Raw genomic sequence first — 17,030 nt, 5'->3', positions numbered from 1 at the left:
TATATTGAATAATCGTACCCAAATAATTTCTTAGACCACGCTGCTTTTGCGCCGTCCACGAAAATTTAAGCGGGACCAACGGTTTTAGTTTAAATAGAGCAGTGATAAAAAATAAAAGAAAAAAAACATTAATTAATAGAGAAATCCAGATTGTTTGTATTAATTAATGTGTTACTTGTTTTTTATTCTTTGTCACTGCTTTATTTAAATTAATCCCGTTGTTTCACTTAATTTTTAGCTAACGTTACCCTCAAACGATGACCAATGCACGATTTCGATGAATTGAATTCTTGTCACAAAAATTAAAGTCAAAGTATTTCACTTACAGTATTATGTACGTAAGGTAGTGTATAATATTCTTTTTGGACGTTAGCCAAGATCTCCGTCGTCGTGGCATTTAATGGATGTTTTCCATGATATGTTTGGTCCAGCGCTGCGTAGAACGTTTGCAGCTGCGTTTCAGAAGCCGTAAACGCATGCTTGGCTGCACATAGCGAACGGATTGCCTTTTCAGGAAGGGGTTCCCCAGTTTTATAATGTTTCGCAAATTTCGATAAAACCCGCGGATCTGACGCAAAGAACTCCATCAAAACAGAGGGTACTTCCGCTAAATCTGTCGAGCAACGTGTTCCAGTTATGTGTTGATACGTGGTTCGTGCAAGCATTGAATGCATAGCATGGCCCATTTCATGAAAGAGATTTTCAACCATTGATGGAGTGAGTAGACTAGGTTTTCTCCATGAGGGTGCGGGCAAATTCAGCATCAAAACAACAACAGGATTCTAAAAATATATATATATATATGATTCATCATACAAAAATACTTTGACAAACGATAATTATGATATAAAGCCATAAAATACAAAACGGATTGAAAAATGCCGCATAAATAGGAAATGTATTTCATGACTTTACCACCATGATTTAATACTATACTTGCAATTACATGCTATCTAATATTTGAAATTGAACAAAAAAAAAAAAAAAAAAATCCATGCTAGTGACGTCGATAAGAACATACCTTTTTTTTTTTTTAAAACAAAAACAGGTTTTTGTTTTTTAAATTGATATGTGCGCAAACAACAGAGAAAAATAGTGCATATATCGAAATTTTCGAAGATAGATCCACAATTTTGAACACCCCTAAATGTTTCAAATGTCACACAGATTGGCAACATCATTCACAACTTACCACCTTCATTAAATAGCTTTATGTCTCTGGACCAGTACTATGGTTTCAAAGAAATATTCCAAGGATCTATGCCAAGAATCGATATTCGTCTTTCGAAAGCGAAAAATTTACATATAGTAAGCTATGTTTACATGTTTGATCTTTCATATGATGCATATGTATATGTTTCATCTTTTGAAGGCTATGTTTATACAGTCTTTACACCAAAGGTCAATGGCTTAAAATTTTTAGGACGGAACCACGACTAAGGCCCCTATCTTTAGACGGAAGTATCAAGGATAGCGATAATGACATCTATTTTTTTAAATTCGTTAAGCAGAAAAAGAGAAATTGGGAAACTCAATTTTTCATGAAAAACGACCTCCAAATGTCATTATGTAGTTTTTGGTAGTATGGGTTGCCAAATTAAAAAGAAAAGAAACACAGGTGAAAAATCCACAAAGAATGAGCCAAAATAATATGTACCAAAAACTCTTCGAGAATCAACATATTGTTGATGACTGATTTTTTTATGGCTAAAGTGCGGTGTAAATTTAGCTAATTAGTTTTGCTAATATATTTTGACGGTTTAACGTGGCAGCATTGCCAAAATATGACAAAGCACTCTTCACAATGCGAAAGAACCACAAGACAAACATTAGAAATGGATGTTTTCAGATATGAATGGACCAAAGATGGTTCTAAGGGGCAAAAATGCATAAGTTGAACTTGGTATTTTGAAGTTAAAAGCAGTTTTGTGAACGGCACAAAACATCACAATAAACCATAAATCTAAAGGAAACGCACATTAAAATTCATGCATTGGCGCTAAACCAAACATTCCTTTGTCTTTATTGAAGCCTTTCTCAAGGGGGTTAAAACTAAAGACCCCTGGCTAGTCCAAATTCTAAACTAGTTTAACCAAACAATTTAAGTACCAAATACAGTGTTTAAAAACATTTGCTTCTTTTTCAATTTTAAAACTAACAATCCTTAAAAAAAATGCAGAAATGAAGATGTACAATTATGTAAATCTGGATACAATTATGCAAATTTTCAAGTGCTCAATAGCTTTCAATAAGCTGTTTTAAAACTAATAAACTTTGCATTATCACAATCAGCATGAATAATAAATTTTGTAGTTACATATGCGAAACCAAATTCTTTTTTTTAGAGTTTTTATTTCTGTTGGCAAGGACTGCCCTTTACTTGTAATTTGTTACTACGAGTTATTTCACCCAGGGCTTTCTTAAACATTAAGGAGAGCTACTAGTCCCTCCTTCAACTTAGTTTTTTTTTTAACAATCAAGGCTACTATTCGTAAAGCAATGCTTCGAGGATGACACTGATCCCTGAAAAAAAAATCATCGCTCGAATATTTATTAGGAGGGTTAGGGGGAAGGTGTACTTGTCACCCAAACCCAAATAGAGATTCTGAGGACAATCATGATGCCCTGCTCACACTTTTTACCTATCTACCAGCACGCATGTGAATGTGATCTTTTATGCTACATAAAAAATGATTGTAGCAATGGGAGAGATTGTATCACCTCCCATACGAATATTAAGGTCTTAGACAAAGAATATTGTCAGGATTCGAGCTCAATTTCTACTACGAAAGCAACAGCGTAAGGCCCTACTGTCTCTGAAACTGGAAAGTCAATTATATAGCTTTCGATGACTTTAAATCCCCCTATAGAATATGGCAACCCTAAGCCTAAAATTTTATTTTATACCAAATGGCTGCAAATGGCACTTCGTTTCGTCAGAACGTTTTATTGTAATCAATAAGGTCAGTTAAACGTATGTGTTTACGGAGACATCACGCTGCTTTTCCATGACGATAATTAGTAATTCGGGATAACAGGGATATATCCTATTTTTAGACATTAGACTGTTGGTGACGATAACTGTATATATGATCGAAATATGCAGTATTTTTTTTATTGTTTTTCATGAGTTCAATCCTTCAAAAAATCGAGCAATGGATTGATATATTTTCTTAATATCCTGGAGGATCTTGCAAGTTTTTAACTATCGTTCAGTTTTTTTGTTTTTCAGACTTCACTTGTAAGTTTCTTTTTCATTTCTACGGAAATATTGGCAATATCTTCTCCAATTTTCCATGGCCAAATACAATAGACTTTCTAAGTAACCTGTATCCAAAAACGACGATCCTGTCCAAAATCATACATTCCGAGAGACAGGATGAGATGGCTAGGACAGGATCTGCGGATGAAGGACTGCCGAAGATTGTCCTTTTCGGCCAACGGTCAGGAACAGGGGATTACCACCGAATAGGATGGGAAGATATCTTGATGAAAGAGATAAGGGAAATAGGAGCTTCTTGGGAGGATGTAAAGAGGGAGGCTTTTCATAGATTGGGATAGAGGCGATTGTGCGTAGATGTGTTGGCCTCAGCCGGCTTAGCGCTGCAATGAGTTGCTACTACTAGTAGTTAAAGCTGTTACTTAGCCTTCTTTCTTGAAAATTTTTCAAATTTTTCTCTAACTTCGTTAGAACACAAAAATAATTATTTATCTTATATTACAGCTGCATGGAACGCTTCAGATTATCACTAAAACAGGTATTAAAAAGGGGCGAACGTAAAAATCTTACGTTGAACGATATGGATACAGAAGTTCATGCACCTGTTCCTAGATCCCTCATTTTCGAATTTTAAAATCAAACAGTTCGTGGTAACGAACTGTAGTAAGGAGCGACCCGGCTCAATAGTAACCAAAACTCTAAAAAATGGAATTTTTATACCAATAGCTTCATCAAAAGAATCGCATTTTAATGCTGATTTTGAATATATAAGTTTCATCAAGTTTAGTCTTACCCATCAAAAGTTACGAGCCTGAGAAAATTGGCCTTCTTTTAGAGAATAGGGGGAAACACCCCTAAAAGTCATAGAATCTTAACGAAAATCACACCATCAGATTTAGCGTATCAGAGAACCCAATTGTAGAAGTTTCAAGCTCCTATCTACAAAAATGTGGAATTTTGTATTTTTTGCCAGAAGGCAGATCACGGATGCGTGTTTATTTGTTTTTTTTCCCCAGGGGTGATCGTATCGACCCAGTGGTCCTAGAATGTTGCAAGAGGGCTCATTCTAACGGAAATGAAAAGTTCTAGTGCCCTTTTTAGGTCACCAAAAAATTGGAGGGCACCTAGGCCCCCTCCCACGCTAATTATTTTTCCCATTTTATTCAGCGTAGTCGAAAAACCTTAAAACTAGGTCTTTGGGGACGACCTACTCCCCCACAGTCCCCGTGGGAGGGGCTACAAGTTACAAACTTTAACCAGTGCTTACATATAGTAATGGTTACTGGGAATCGTACAGACGTTTCCAGAGGGATTGTTTGGTTGGGGGAAGGGGTTGAGAACAGGGGGATATGTTGGGGGAACTTTCCATCGAGGAATTTGTCATGGGGATTGTTTGGTTGGGGGAATGGGTTGAGAACAGGGGGATATGTTGGGGGAACTTTCCATCGAGGAATTTGTCATGGGGGAAGAAAATTTCCATGAAGGGAGCGCAGGATTTTCTAGCATTATTCAAAAAAACACAATGAAAAAATAAATATGAAAAAGTTTTTTCAACTGGAAGTAAGGAGGAGCATTAAAACTTAAAACGAACAGAAATTATTACGCATATGAGGGGCTCACCTCCTCCTAATACCTCGCTCTTTACGCTAAAGTATTTTTAGTAATTTCAACTATTTATTCTACGGCTTTTGTGATTCAGGGGTCATTCTTAATGAATTGGGACAAAATTTAAGCTTTAGTGTAAAGAGCGAGGTACTGACGTGGGGGTGAACCCCTATATATATGTAATAAAAACATGAGAATACAAAAGTTCGTTACGTAAGCTAATTTATAAGTTACGTATATCTTTTGCTAATGAAAACATTCGTAAAAAATTAAAAGTTCTAGTTGTCTTTTTAAGTAACCAAAAAATCGGAGGGCAACTAGGCTTCCTCCCCCGCTCCTTTTTTTCTCAAAATGATTCGATCAAAACTATGAGAAAGCCATTTAGCCAAAAAAAAAAAAAAAAAAAAATATGCAAATTTCGTTTTAATTATTTCTCTGCGGAGAGCAAAAATCAAAACATGCATTGATTCAAAAACGTTCAGAAATTAAATATAAAAAAACAAGTTTTTTAACTGAAAGTAAGGAGCGACATTAAAACTTAAAACGAACAGAAATTACTTCGTATATGAAAAGGGCTGCTTCCTCATCAACGCCCGCTCTTTACGCTAAAGTGTTTTACTGTTTTAAAAAGAACATTTGAGAGAAAGAGTCAAACTTTAGCGTAAAGAGCGGGGCGTTGATGAGGAAGCAGCCCCTTTCATATACGAAGTAATTTCTGTTCGTTTTAATTTTTAATGTCGCTCCTTACTTTCAGTTAAAAAAACTTGTTTTTTTTTTATTTAATAAAATTTAAAAACCAGCTATCCATGACCATATAGGACTACAAGAGACTTCCAAAGTAACTCGTATGATAAATCACAAAAATCATTTCTTAATCACACTTTTTCGGTTAAAAATTTAGTATTTTTCCTTGTCTCCTACCCAAAGCCGTATCCAGGGGAGATGGTAGGGGGTTTGATCCCCCCCAACAATTTTTTTTTCCGACTCGTAAAGACGTAACAAAAAGAAATATAAACAAACTTTTGACGCGTTTTTAAAAGTTTTTACCCCCCGAAAAAATTCAGGATACGTCCCTGCTCCTTCCGCAACTGAAAAGTTCCTTTAACTTCATTAAAGCCTAAAAATAATGCTATGCTGTTTTACCTATGTGGTTGTATGGATGAGTGTGGTTAAGGCCTCATTCAAGTGCTGGTCTATATTAATCACTTTTTTTTTTTTTTTTTTTTTTTTTTTTTTTTTAATGTTTTTGTGCTGTTGCATTGATGATTTCTCTTTTCGTTATATTATTCCAGGTTGGATCCAGTGCTGGTGGAGGAAAATTTTTTAGTTTTCTCCCCGACAGACCTTTACCCTGGTCCAGGTTTTAAACCTGATATTGTTAATTATTAGTGAGATGGCACTTATACAAGTTTCATGTTTTTTCATGTTTTCATGAAACAACTTTTTTTTTCATGTTTATGTATTTATTGACCTATTGACCTTGGCATATTTTTTGGATTTATTTTCAATAACTTTTAATGCAACAAAATACAAATATTAGCCTCGGAACTCGGAACGATTTTTTGAAAGTTAGTAAGTGTAAGAGTCGTTGTTTTCTTTGCCAAGATCACTTTATCCCACGGACTTCTGTTAAGAGTACATTGCATAACAAAAATTTTGCATGCAAGTTACGTGGTAATGTTAATTGTAAAACAACCGATGTAATTTACCTATTAGAATGTAGTAAATGCTGTCTACAATATGTGAGGGAAAAAACTAATAATATCTATAAAAGATTTTCTGGACACAAGACAACAGTTAATAATGAAAAAACTAATAACTATCTAGTTCAACATTGCAATAATAGTACATGTTCCATATCAGATATAACTGTCACAATTTTAGAAAATTTAGAGTTAGAAAATTTAAATAAAGAAGAGAAGAATAATAGACTACGTAAACAGGAGGGTTTCTGGATCCATACTCTTGGTACAGCTTATCCTTTTGGGCTAAATGATCGTGTAGCAAAATATGGTGACATGTCTCAGGTTGTTGTTAAATGTATTGATGGTTTTATGGACCATCCTTCTTTTACTTGTCCTACTAAACGTAAAAAACGATCGAGAGGACATAGGAAAAATAATACAAAAAATCAATTAGATTTACATATGTTTTCTATAAATCTATGCCAGCTACTTGAATCTAGGGGTATGATTTCTGTAATAAAATGTCTAAATAATTTATACAAGAGGAATTTAATCAAACTTTTCTGGACTGTTAAGAATAATACAGCTCTTGAATATAATTTTAAAGTAATATGCGATACAATTTGCATTCTATCTAAGACTAAATTTCTTTCAAAAAAGAAAAAGTTAGATAAGATTGGTAATAAGGATAACAGATTATATTTACCTATTAATTTTACTCGTAAGCAGATTGAAGATATTAATTTACCGGAAATTTTAAATCAGCGGGATGTGAAACAGACCCTTCCTAGTAATTTGAATTATAATGATAGTCCAGTTTTAACTTATAAATTTTCAAAAACTATTGGGCAAATTATTTTTAATTATAATTTAATACTTAAAAGATTAGATATAGATATAAATTGGAAACCGGTTTGTAACTGTAAGCAACTTGGCCCATTTGTAAATCCCACTTACAAACATGTTATAACAGGGGACTTTTCAATAATTAAGCAAGATGATCTTCAAATTATAATGAATAAAGGGGCTAATTTCCGTCTTTCTCATCATCTGAAACCATCGAGTGTTCTTGATGGCTTGGAAAATGATTTTGATTTATTTATTGATAAGTGCTGTAAGAAAGAGAATAAAAATAAAGAGAGTTTTCAAAGTTGGAAGAATTTAATTATTAGTAGAATACGAAATAAAATATATTCTAACTTAAAAAATAGTAACACTAAATCATTATTTTATAATGCTAAGATTAAACAAGCAGTTGCTAATCTACAGAATGAATTTGTAATTGTGCCGGTGGATAAAGCTAATAATAATTTTGCCATAATTTGTCAGAAGCTGTATTGTGATATCTTAAAAACCGAGTTATGCACAACTAATGTTTACGAAAAGGTAAATTTAGAGGATGAGAATTTAATTGAAAAGACTGAAGAAATACTTTTTAAAAATTTTAATATTAAAATAAATGACAATGATAAAAAGTTCCCTTTCCTATATTGGACTGAAAATTTCATAAGAATCCCCCTAAACCACGGTTTATTGCTGGAGCAGCTAAATGTCCAACCCGCATTGCTGCTACTGACCTCTCTTTAATTTTAAAGGAAATTATAAATAAACTTAAAACCTATTGTTCTGGTATTAAAAAATTTTCGAATTTTAATCCATATTGGAGTGTTAATAATTCACTGCAGGTGATAGATTCTTTAACAATGGTTTCAGCTAAAAGAATTGAGTCTTTCGATTTTGCGACAATGTATACTAATTTATCACTTAATGTAGTGTTAGATAATTTAAGTAGTGTTAGAAATCTTTCCTCTTATCTAGTAAAAGGTTCTTAAAAATAGACACTTATAATAAAAAAGCTATATGGACAAATTGCTTTAAGACTACAGTTAGCTTGAGATGTTACAGCTTGGATATGATTTTTGAGTTATTACAATTTGTTTTATACAATACTTATATAAGATTTGGTGGTGATTTGTACAAGCAAATCGTGAGAATTCCCATGGGGGGGGGGGGAATGCCAGCCCATTTATAGCTGACTTGTTTTTAAGTCAACCAGAATATAAATATATGATGGATAAGAATAATCCAAGTAATTTAAAACATGTTTTATCAAATAATAAAAGATATTTAGATGATATTTTGGTCTTAAATTGTAAGGATTTCATTGATATTTCAAAAAATATATATCCATCAGAGCTTACTCTTGAACCTAGTCATGGCGCTGGTCTTGAAGATCATTTCTTAGATTTAAATATTAATATTTCTGATAATAATAAATTAAGTTTTAAAATGTATAATAAAACGGATGATTTTGACTTTGAAGTGATTAGTTTCCCATTCCCTGAAAGTAATATACACTCAAATATCACATATTCGGCGTTTTTCTCACAGTTACTTCGTTATGCAAGGATTTGTAGTAATTATATTGATTTTAAAAATAGATTTAAAATCTTAAGCCAAAAATTGATATTAAGAGGTTTTTCTGCAAATAAATTAACTTGGCAATTTAAAAAAAATATTTTTCATTATAACGAACTTATAAATAAATACCAAAAAAAATATCTAGAAATACTTAGGGAAATTTTCGGCTAATTTCGGAGGTTCGCGAAAAGTTGACGCAGCGCCATCTATTTTGAATTGTGTTTCTAATAGAGCGGATTTTTCAAAAATAGCCACATGGTAATGACGAATTCTATAATTGTTAGGTCATTCAGGTTTTTTGCAAAGAGTTAATATTTGTGATTCGATAAAATTTATCACATTTAGTTTACCTATTGTTGCTAAAAAGAGGAGTATATTAACAGGATAAGCTTGTTTTGGTGTTACTTGGTTGTTCTACATTTGCTGGCTTTTTTTTTCATAGGCATGTATTTTGGGGGTGATACCTGACACGGGGATGCCATGGATATTCTGTGGTAGGCACAACACTTGACTGGGTAGAGAATTTAAAGTGCCGAAACCCTATAGGCAAGTGTATTCCCTGATGAGCCCTTGTGTTGGATTGTTGCCTCTGAATTATTTGTCTTTACTGTCTTATTGTTTGGTAAATGACGACTTATACTTATTGACGACATGAATGCCTGTCCATGGATTATTCTTTATGGTTGATTGTGTATGGCTATGCTGTTTGACCTATGTGGTTGTATGGATGAGTAGGGTTAAGGCCTCATTCAAGTGCTGGTCTATATTAATCACTAATTTAGGAAAACAGTTTACCCTTTCTCCTTCTATCTCTCTTTTTTTTTTTTTTTTTTTTTTTTTTTTTTTTTTTTTTTTTTTTTTTTTTTTTTTTTTTTTTTTTAATGTATTTGTGCTGTTGCATTGATGATTTCTCTTTTCGTTATAGTAAAAGAAAATAATCTAAATAAATTGTGTAAACCAACAAGTCGCCATATTAAAAAGTAACAGGGTCGTTTTGTTCCTCCGAAGTTCTCTAGAGTCGCTTTAAGCAACATTGCTCGCAAAAGCATTTGGATGGAGTGCATCCAACATTGATCGCAAAAGCACAAAAACGCTTCATTCTATATAATTAAAGTTGAGACAAGTCATATAATATAGTAATATTATATATGACTTATATTATATTATATATATTATATTATATTATATATATTATATATTATATTATATATATTATATGTTATATTTAATATATTATATTAATTTCATATATTATATGACTTTAATATGACAATCAGAGTGTTTATGCTACTTTTTAATTAGATAGATTCATAATCATATTTCAATAGTAGATTATGAAAATATATTTTATTTAGATATATTATAATACTTCGAAATTCTTTAAAGTGTTGTGGAGACCACCAAAAAAAAATTTATTGCATTTAAATTTTTCTTTTTATTTAAATGACCATTTTCAGTATATGACATTAATACATATTTTACGTTAATAAATCAAGAGGTTTTTTTCTTTTTTCTTATTTAAAATTTTGGTCATAAAAACTTTTTTCTTCCACTTTACTTTTGGCTGAAGATGTGCTCAATAGGAACGCATTCAATACAAATGGGAGTATTTTGACAGTCTTGATTTGAAACCTTAATAATAAAAATACGCATGATTATAATAAAATAGCTGCTATAATAATTATTTATTCTAAATGTTACAACAAAAAACAATACGCCTAAAACCATAAATTAGACGTTTTTCACAGTACTTTGAATATTGTCTTAGAGCACCTTTGGTAATTTTAGGACTAAAAAAAAACAAACATGGAATACCACCAAGCAGCCTAATCATTACTAAAGATGAAAAAATTAGAAACGGAATCTAACATACCTGATAGTTTCCATTGCTCAGCATTCGTCCACCAACAATTGTAAAATGACAGTCTTGATGCGGCTTTCCATGTCGTTCAAAAAAGTCACAGTAAATATAACCAAGTAATCCTTCTTGTGCGTGCACAACTACAAGAGAATAATTAATATAACGTCAAACATCACAGCAAACGTCACAAATAAAAGTCACAGTAAATATAACCAAGCAAGCCTTCTTGTGCGTGCACAACTACGAGAGAATAATTAGTATAACGTCAAACATCACCGTAAACGTCACAAACAAAATCCACAGTAAATATAACCAAACAAGCCTTCTTGTGCGTGCACAACTACGAGGGAATAATGAACATAACGTCAACATCACAGTGAACATCACAAGCAAAATTTATAGCAAACACAACCAAGCAAGCCTTCTTGTGCGTGCACAACTACGAGACAATAATGAATATAACGTCAAACATCACAGCAAACGTCACAATCAAAAGTCATGGTAAATATAACCAAGCAAGCCTTCTTGTGCGTGCACAACTACAAGAGAATAATTAATATAACGTCAAACATCACAGCAAACGTCACAAATAAAAGTCACAGTAAATATAACCAAGCAAGCCTTCTTGTGCGTGCACAACTACGAGAGAATAATTAGTATAACGTCAAACATCACCGTAAACGTCACAAACAAAATCCACAGTAAATATAACCAAACAAGCCTTCTTGTGCGTGCACAACTACGAGGGAATAATGAACATAACGTCAACATCACAGTAAACATCACAAGCAAAATTTATAGCAAACACAACCAAGCAAGCCTTCTTGTGCGTGCACAACTACGAGACAATAATGAATATAACGTCAAACATCACAGCAAACGTCACAATCAAAAGTCATGGTAAATATAACCAAGCAAGCCTTCTTGTGCGTGCACAACTACAAGAGAATAATTAATATAACGTCAAACATCACAGCAAACGTCACAATCAAAAGTCACAGTAAATATAACCAAGCAAGCCTTCTTGTGCGTGCACAACTACGAGAGAATAATTAATATAACGTCAAACATCACCGTAAACATCACAAACAAAATCCACAGTAAATATAACCAAACAAGCCTTCTTGTGCGTGCACAACTACGAGGGAATAATGAATATAACGTCAACATCACAGTAAACGTCACAAACAAAATTTATAGTAAACATAACCAAGCAAGCCTTCTTGTGCATGCACAACTACGAGAGAATAATGAATATAACGTCAAACATCACAGTAAACGTCACAAACTAAGTTTATAGTAAACATAACCAGGCAAGCCTTCTTGTGCGTGCACAACTACGAGATAATAATGATTATAACGTCAAACATCACAGCAAATGTCACAATCAAAAGTCACAGTAAATATAACCAAGCAAGCCTTCTTGTGCGTGCACAACTACGAGAGAATAACGAATACAACGTCAAACATCACAGTAAACGTCACAAACAAAATTCACAGTAAATATAACCAAGCAATCCTTCTTGTGCGTGCACAACTACGAAAGAATAATGAATATAACGTCACACATCACAGTAAACGTCACAAACAAAATTCAAAGTAAATATAACAAAGCAAGCCTTCTTGCGCGTGCACAACTAAAAGAGAATAGTTAATATAACGATAAACGTCACAAACAAACATCACAAAGGTCACAGTAAATAGCGAAACACGGTAAAAGACCGAGGTCTTGTGGAAGGGGCGGCTGCTGTTATATACGTATTTTTATATACGTAAGTTTCTGTTCATTTTAAGTTTCGCTATTGCTCCTTACTTTCAGTTGAAAAAACTTGTTTTTTTGCATTAAATTTCCGATCTTTTTAAGTAATACCGGGAAATCCAACTCTCTCGCCAGGAAAAATTCCGTTACTTGTGTATAACACGCCGCTCACTCAAGTTTACGCTGTGTAAAACTCGAGAACAAACCGGTTTCTTCGTTACTTTAGAAACAAATTTGATCTATATATTTGCACATTAGGGGAGGGGGTCGTGGTTAAAGTATAGGGGGTTAAATTTTTACAATTATCTCTTCAGCCATTCCCCAGATATTTCAAATAATTCCTAAAGTAAGTAAGAATAAGTATAATTCGTTAAGTAAGAAGTAACTATTTATCAGCAACTGCATTTCTTTTAACAAAAGTGTATAAACAATTTCTCAGAAAATTCAAAATAGAAGATAACTTATGACAGCGCCGTGGATGAGGCCACGCCTCTTGTTTGAGGGTTTTCAGGTTCTATTCCGCGCGTCGCACGGAAGATACTGCTACTATTTTTACTAATTAGATAATTTTTTTCTATAACAATTTAATTTTTAACCACTGCAAATTATTTTTTTTTACAATTGTATTTTTAACCTATGCATATTATTTCTTTTATGTAATTTTCTTTTGTAATTTGTAAGGCAATTTTTCTCGTGTAAGTCAATAAAACACAAGTTTTGATATTCCGCCATATTTGAATTTTTTTATATTATTTTCTTTACATTTAACCCACGCAGACAAAGGATTTTGTCCCAAAGGAAGGGGGGGGGGAGGAATTTGTATCTGAAAAATAAAACTGAAAAATTATATCAAACATGTAAGAAAGCAAGAGTTAATTACAAAATTACGAGATACCAAGAAGGAGGGCCTGAATAAATTATTGAGTCAGATACAAAAAAAAATTGCATCTACGGTGTGTTTAAGGAACTTTTTTTTAATGATGTTTTTCGCTGAAATATTACCATAACCAACGAATGGCCTACCCTTTTAATGATAACATTATAGAATTGTTAGACAAACGTCGTCCAGAGAGCAGACCTGGAGAAAGTTGCCCTTATTTTCCATTTGAAAGACGAAGTTGTATATAAAAAACATAATTGCTGTATTCTAAATATATTTTCACTAAGAAATTCTTTAGCCGCAATTTTCAGGTAGACCTAAGTGCTAGCGTTTGGTTGCATTGAGAGAGCGATTATTACGAGACTATTTGTTTTTAAGTATATACAATGAGCTTAATTTAAATTATAGTAAAAATAGCTTACGCATTGATTATTTTTAAAAAGGGAGGAAACTGATCAAAATTTCAATCCTTTAAAAAGACTAGATTATAATTAAAAATTTAAGCTTATCAGTTTTCATAATGTATTATTTGACAAAATTCGGTTTTTTTAAGATATGTTATTTCTCAATTTCGCGGATGTTGACAAAGTTGTCAGACTAAGTTTTATCGATAAAACTGTCATTTATGGCCCTTGTAAGCCATGCTCGAAGGGAGGAACTGAGGAACTTGTCCTCAAGCCCCTCAATCATGCCCTGAAGTATGGACACAAATTAACTTTAAAATAACAAGTCATTATTAAGTGTCAAAAGAACCTAATTGTAAATTTGTGTTTTTTGTTTACCTGAAAACATCTAAAAATGGACTGATTGCCAGCATCGTCAAGCACGGGCCCCACCAGATCCTTTTGCTAGGAGTGGAGGAGGGGCTTATCTTCAAGCCCTTCAATCATGTTCTCGAGTTCGTAAAAAACAATCCTTCGAGTATCCATTGTTACTAACTTTTAATTAACTCCAAAAACTTTTTTTTTTTGGTTTTTCACTCACTTAAAAAAAAAAATCATTTCTGGAAACTTAATGTCTTTTTAACTATTGCGACCGGTACCGATAATTGTATTGATATCTATTTATTTTTTCTTTTTGAGTTTTTAATTAAGTTTGACTCTTTTTTTATATATATTTTATATAATGAATTATGTTGACGTTAACTTCAAATTCCTTCGATGATATATATATATATATATATATATATATATATATATATATATATATATATATATATATATTTACTAGTGCTAGTTTGACGTAAAATTCAAATTCAGCAACCATGTTGCTATAAGAATTTTTAAAATAAAATTATGTTCTATTCTAAATTCAGTATTCTATCGTCTAAAGATGAAGTGAAAAATATCACTTTTATCTTATTAGATTTCAAATTTAAACAATCAAGAGACATCTTGCGGAAACACAATCAGCAATCTAAAGCCAAACAAAAAAGAGACGACAGTACCGTATGTCAGCAGCTTGGAAGGGTTAACTATCATCGACTGAAGATTGTGCTCGTTAGCTAGCCCTCTTATTTATTTGATAAAATTAGAATTCTATTGATGCTTGAAAGTTTTATCTCCTTTCATCCTTAAAAATGTTATCTTAAAACTAAACAGATGAATTTCTTTCAAAGAAACGTTTAAAACATATCTGCTACTTACACTAAAATATTCGTTTACATTCTACATTTTTTAAATCCCAAACACGATAAGACTTTACTAATGCTGAGATTTAGCTAGCGCTAATTAGCACCAATAAAAATTTTCCCAAAATCTTTCAGCTGATTAGAAAATTGTATGAAGAATCTACAACACTCCTGCTGCTAACAACTCACTACTCCACTAAGCCACCTGAGTTCAACACAGCTACGCACGCTCCTCCTCCAGCCCTCCCTATTCTAAGCCTCCCTCTATACGCCGTCTCAAGCTGTTCCCATTTCCCATAAATCTTTCCTTAAGACACCATTCCATCCCAGTTGTGGACTAAAATTCACTCTTGCGATGCCATTTAATTTCAAATTAATCTAGCTTTCTAGTTCAAATACTTCTGTCGGAGACTCTGCTGTACAATTAATTTTTAGAACAACAATTTCTTAAAAAATAAAGCAAAGTGAGACATTGAAACTTAAGTTAAACAGAAGTCATTTCGTATCTGAGCAGGGGATGCCCTTTTTGTCCCCCTCCCTCTCCACTAAAGTTTGAATTTTGTTCCGATACTTTAAGAACGAAAGTCCGAAAAGAAGGGCCATTCGATTAGGATAAGAAGATCCCTAAAGTACTATAAGACAGACTGAACAGGCTGTTGCCCTCTTCAAAAAAGCAATAAAGGGAATATAATTTCGATAAATTGTCGACGAACCAACGAACTTACTCCCGAAGTAAATGTAATACTTGTTTTATTTTTAGGGGAGCTTGATTGTTTCTAAGAAAAAAGTTACTATTAATATTAAATTAAACTGTCGTTATACTGTTAGACGAACTTTGAATTAATTCCTAATAGCTAGGTTAGACTAAAACTTTAATAGCTTCTTAACTAATTTATGTATAAGTGGGTTAATTTGAATAATGATATCAGTTTAATGTTTTCACAGATCAATGTTTAATTAAGGTCAAGCTAGCAATTTTAACTGAAGACTTATCCAATTAATTAAAATTTTAATTAAAAATTTCCTACCGTTTGCTTTTCATTCATACTCAGTTCATTCAAGCGAACTATATTTATATTTTTTTTGTTCATATTAACTACACTATAGTCAAATATATTTATTTCTTATTTTAATTCATTGAAGGTTTTATAGCTGTGACTTTGAGGAGACAGGAAATGAAATAAAAGTAGGAATAGACGACAGACTTTATAATTCAGTTTTTTTTTTATAGTCATTGGTAATCGCACCCCTAGTGCTGGCAGAAAAGCTGAAATTATTTCAATGGGAACCTAACCTGGTTAGCGCCCCTTACTTACCAAGTTTTTGGAGATATGGCAGCTGAAGTGCATGAGAGGGGAGCTGGTAGCCCTCCAAACACTTAAAAATACCCCCCTAAACATATCATCTAAGTGTCAACTTAATGCCCATGCCAATCCTAAGATATTGCAGATACACCTACTTGGTAAAATGGATGCACATAGTGCCTTTTGATTTAGTTTAAGATACTCCTCAACATTCTAAAGTTTCACCTTAAAATCCTTGGCCTTTTGGGATGCACCTAGAAACAAAACTTTGGTTTTCGGCCCTATAGTAACCAAAGCTTTGAAAAACAATAGATAAATCAAAAGAATTGGGTTTTAATGCTGATTCTAAATGTATAAGACTGATTAAGTTTACTGTTACCCATAAAAAAAACAAGTTTTATAAAATTCTCCTGATTTTCGATAGGGGGGAACGTCCCCAAAAGTCAAGGAATCTTCTTGAGAATTGCACCATCACATTCAGCGTATCAGACAACCCTACTATGGAGATTGTATCTTGTGAATGCAATTTTTTTTACATACAAGAATATTGTAAAAATTTGAAAGAGGGGGGGGGGGCAACAGTATTAAAGAACTAAACCGGAAAACAAAGTATGTTGCCGCGATTGAAGACGGATTCAAGTTGAATTTCTACTACAAACACACCA

At 32.8% G+C, this 17,030-nt stretch overlaps 1 protein-coding gene across 1 annotated transcript in view; it reads right to left on the bottom strand.

Moving 5' to 3' along the window:
* Nucleotides 1-17,030, bottom strand: part of LOC136038841 (mitochondrial intermediate peptidase-like) — an 85,995-nt gene that overhangs the window by 15,129 nt on the left and 53,836 nt on the right. Inside the window, exons 7-8 of the mRNA XM_065722256.1 lie at nucleotides 10,805-10,932; nucleotides 327-782 (exon numbers count right to left, since the gene is read on the bottom strand). Coding sequence (XP_065578328.1) covers nucleotides 327-782; nucleotides 10,805-10,932 — 584 coding nt within the window. The remainder of the gene's footprint in view (nucleotides 1-326; nucleotides 783-10,804; nucleotides 10,933-17,030) is intronic.

The sequence above is a fragment of the Artemia franciscana genome, chromosome 18 (genome assembly GCF_032884065.1).
Source record: "Artemia franciscana chromosome 18, ASM3288406v1, whole genome shotgun sequence".
In the NCBI taxonomy this organism is placed as follows: domain Eukaryota; kingdom Metazoa; phylum Arthropoda; class Branchiopoda; order Anostraca; family Artemiidae; genus Artemia; species Artemia franciscana.
This window is presented reverse-complemented; position numbering and strand designations above follow the sequence as displayed.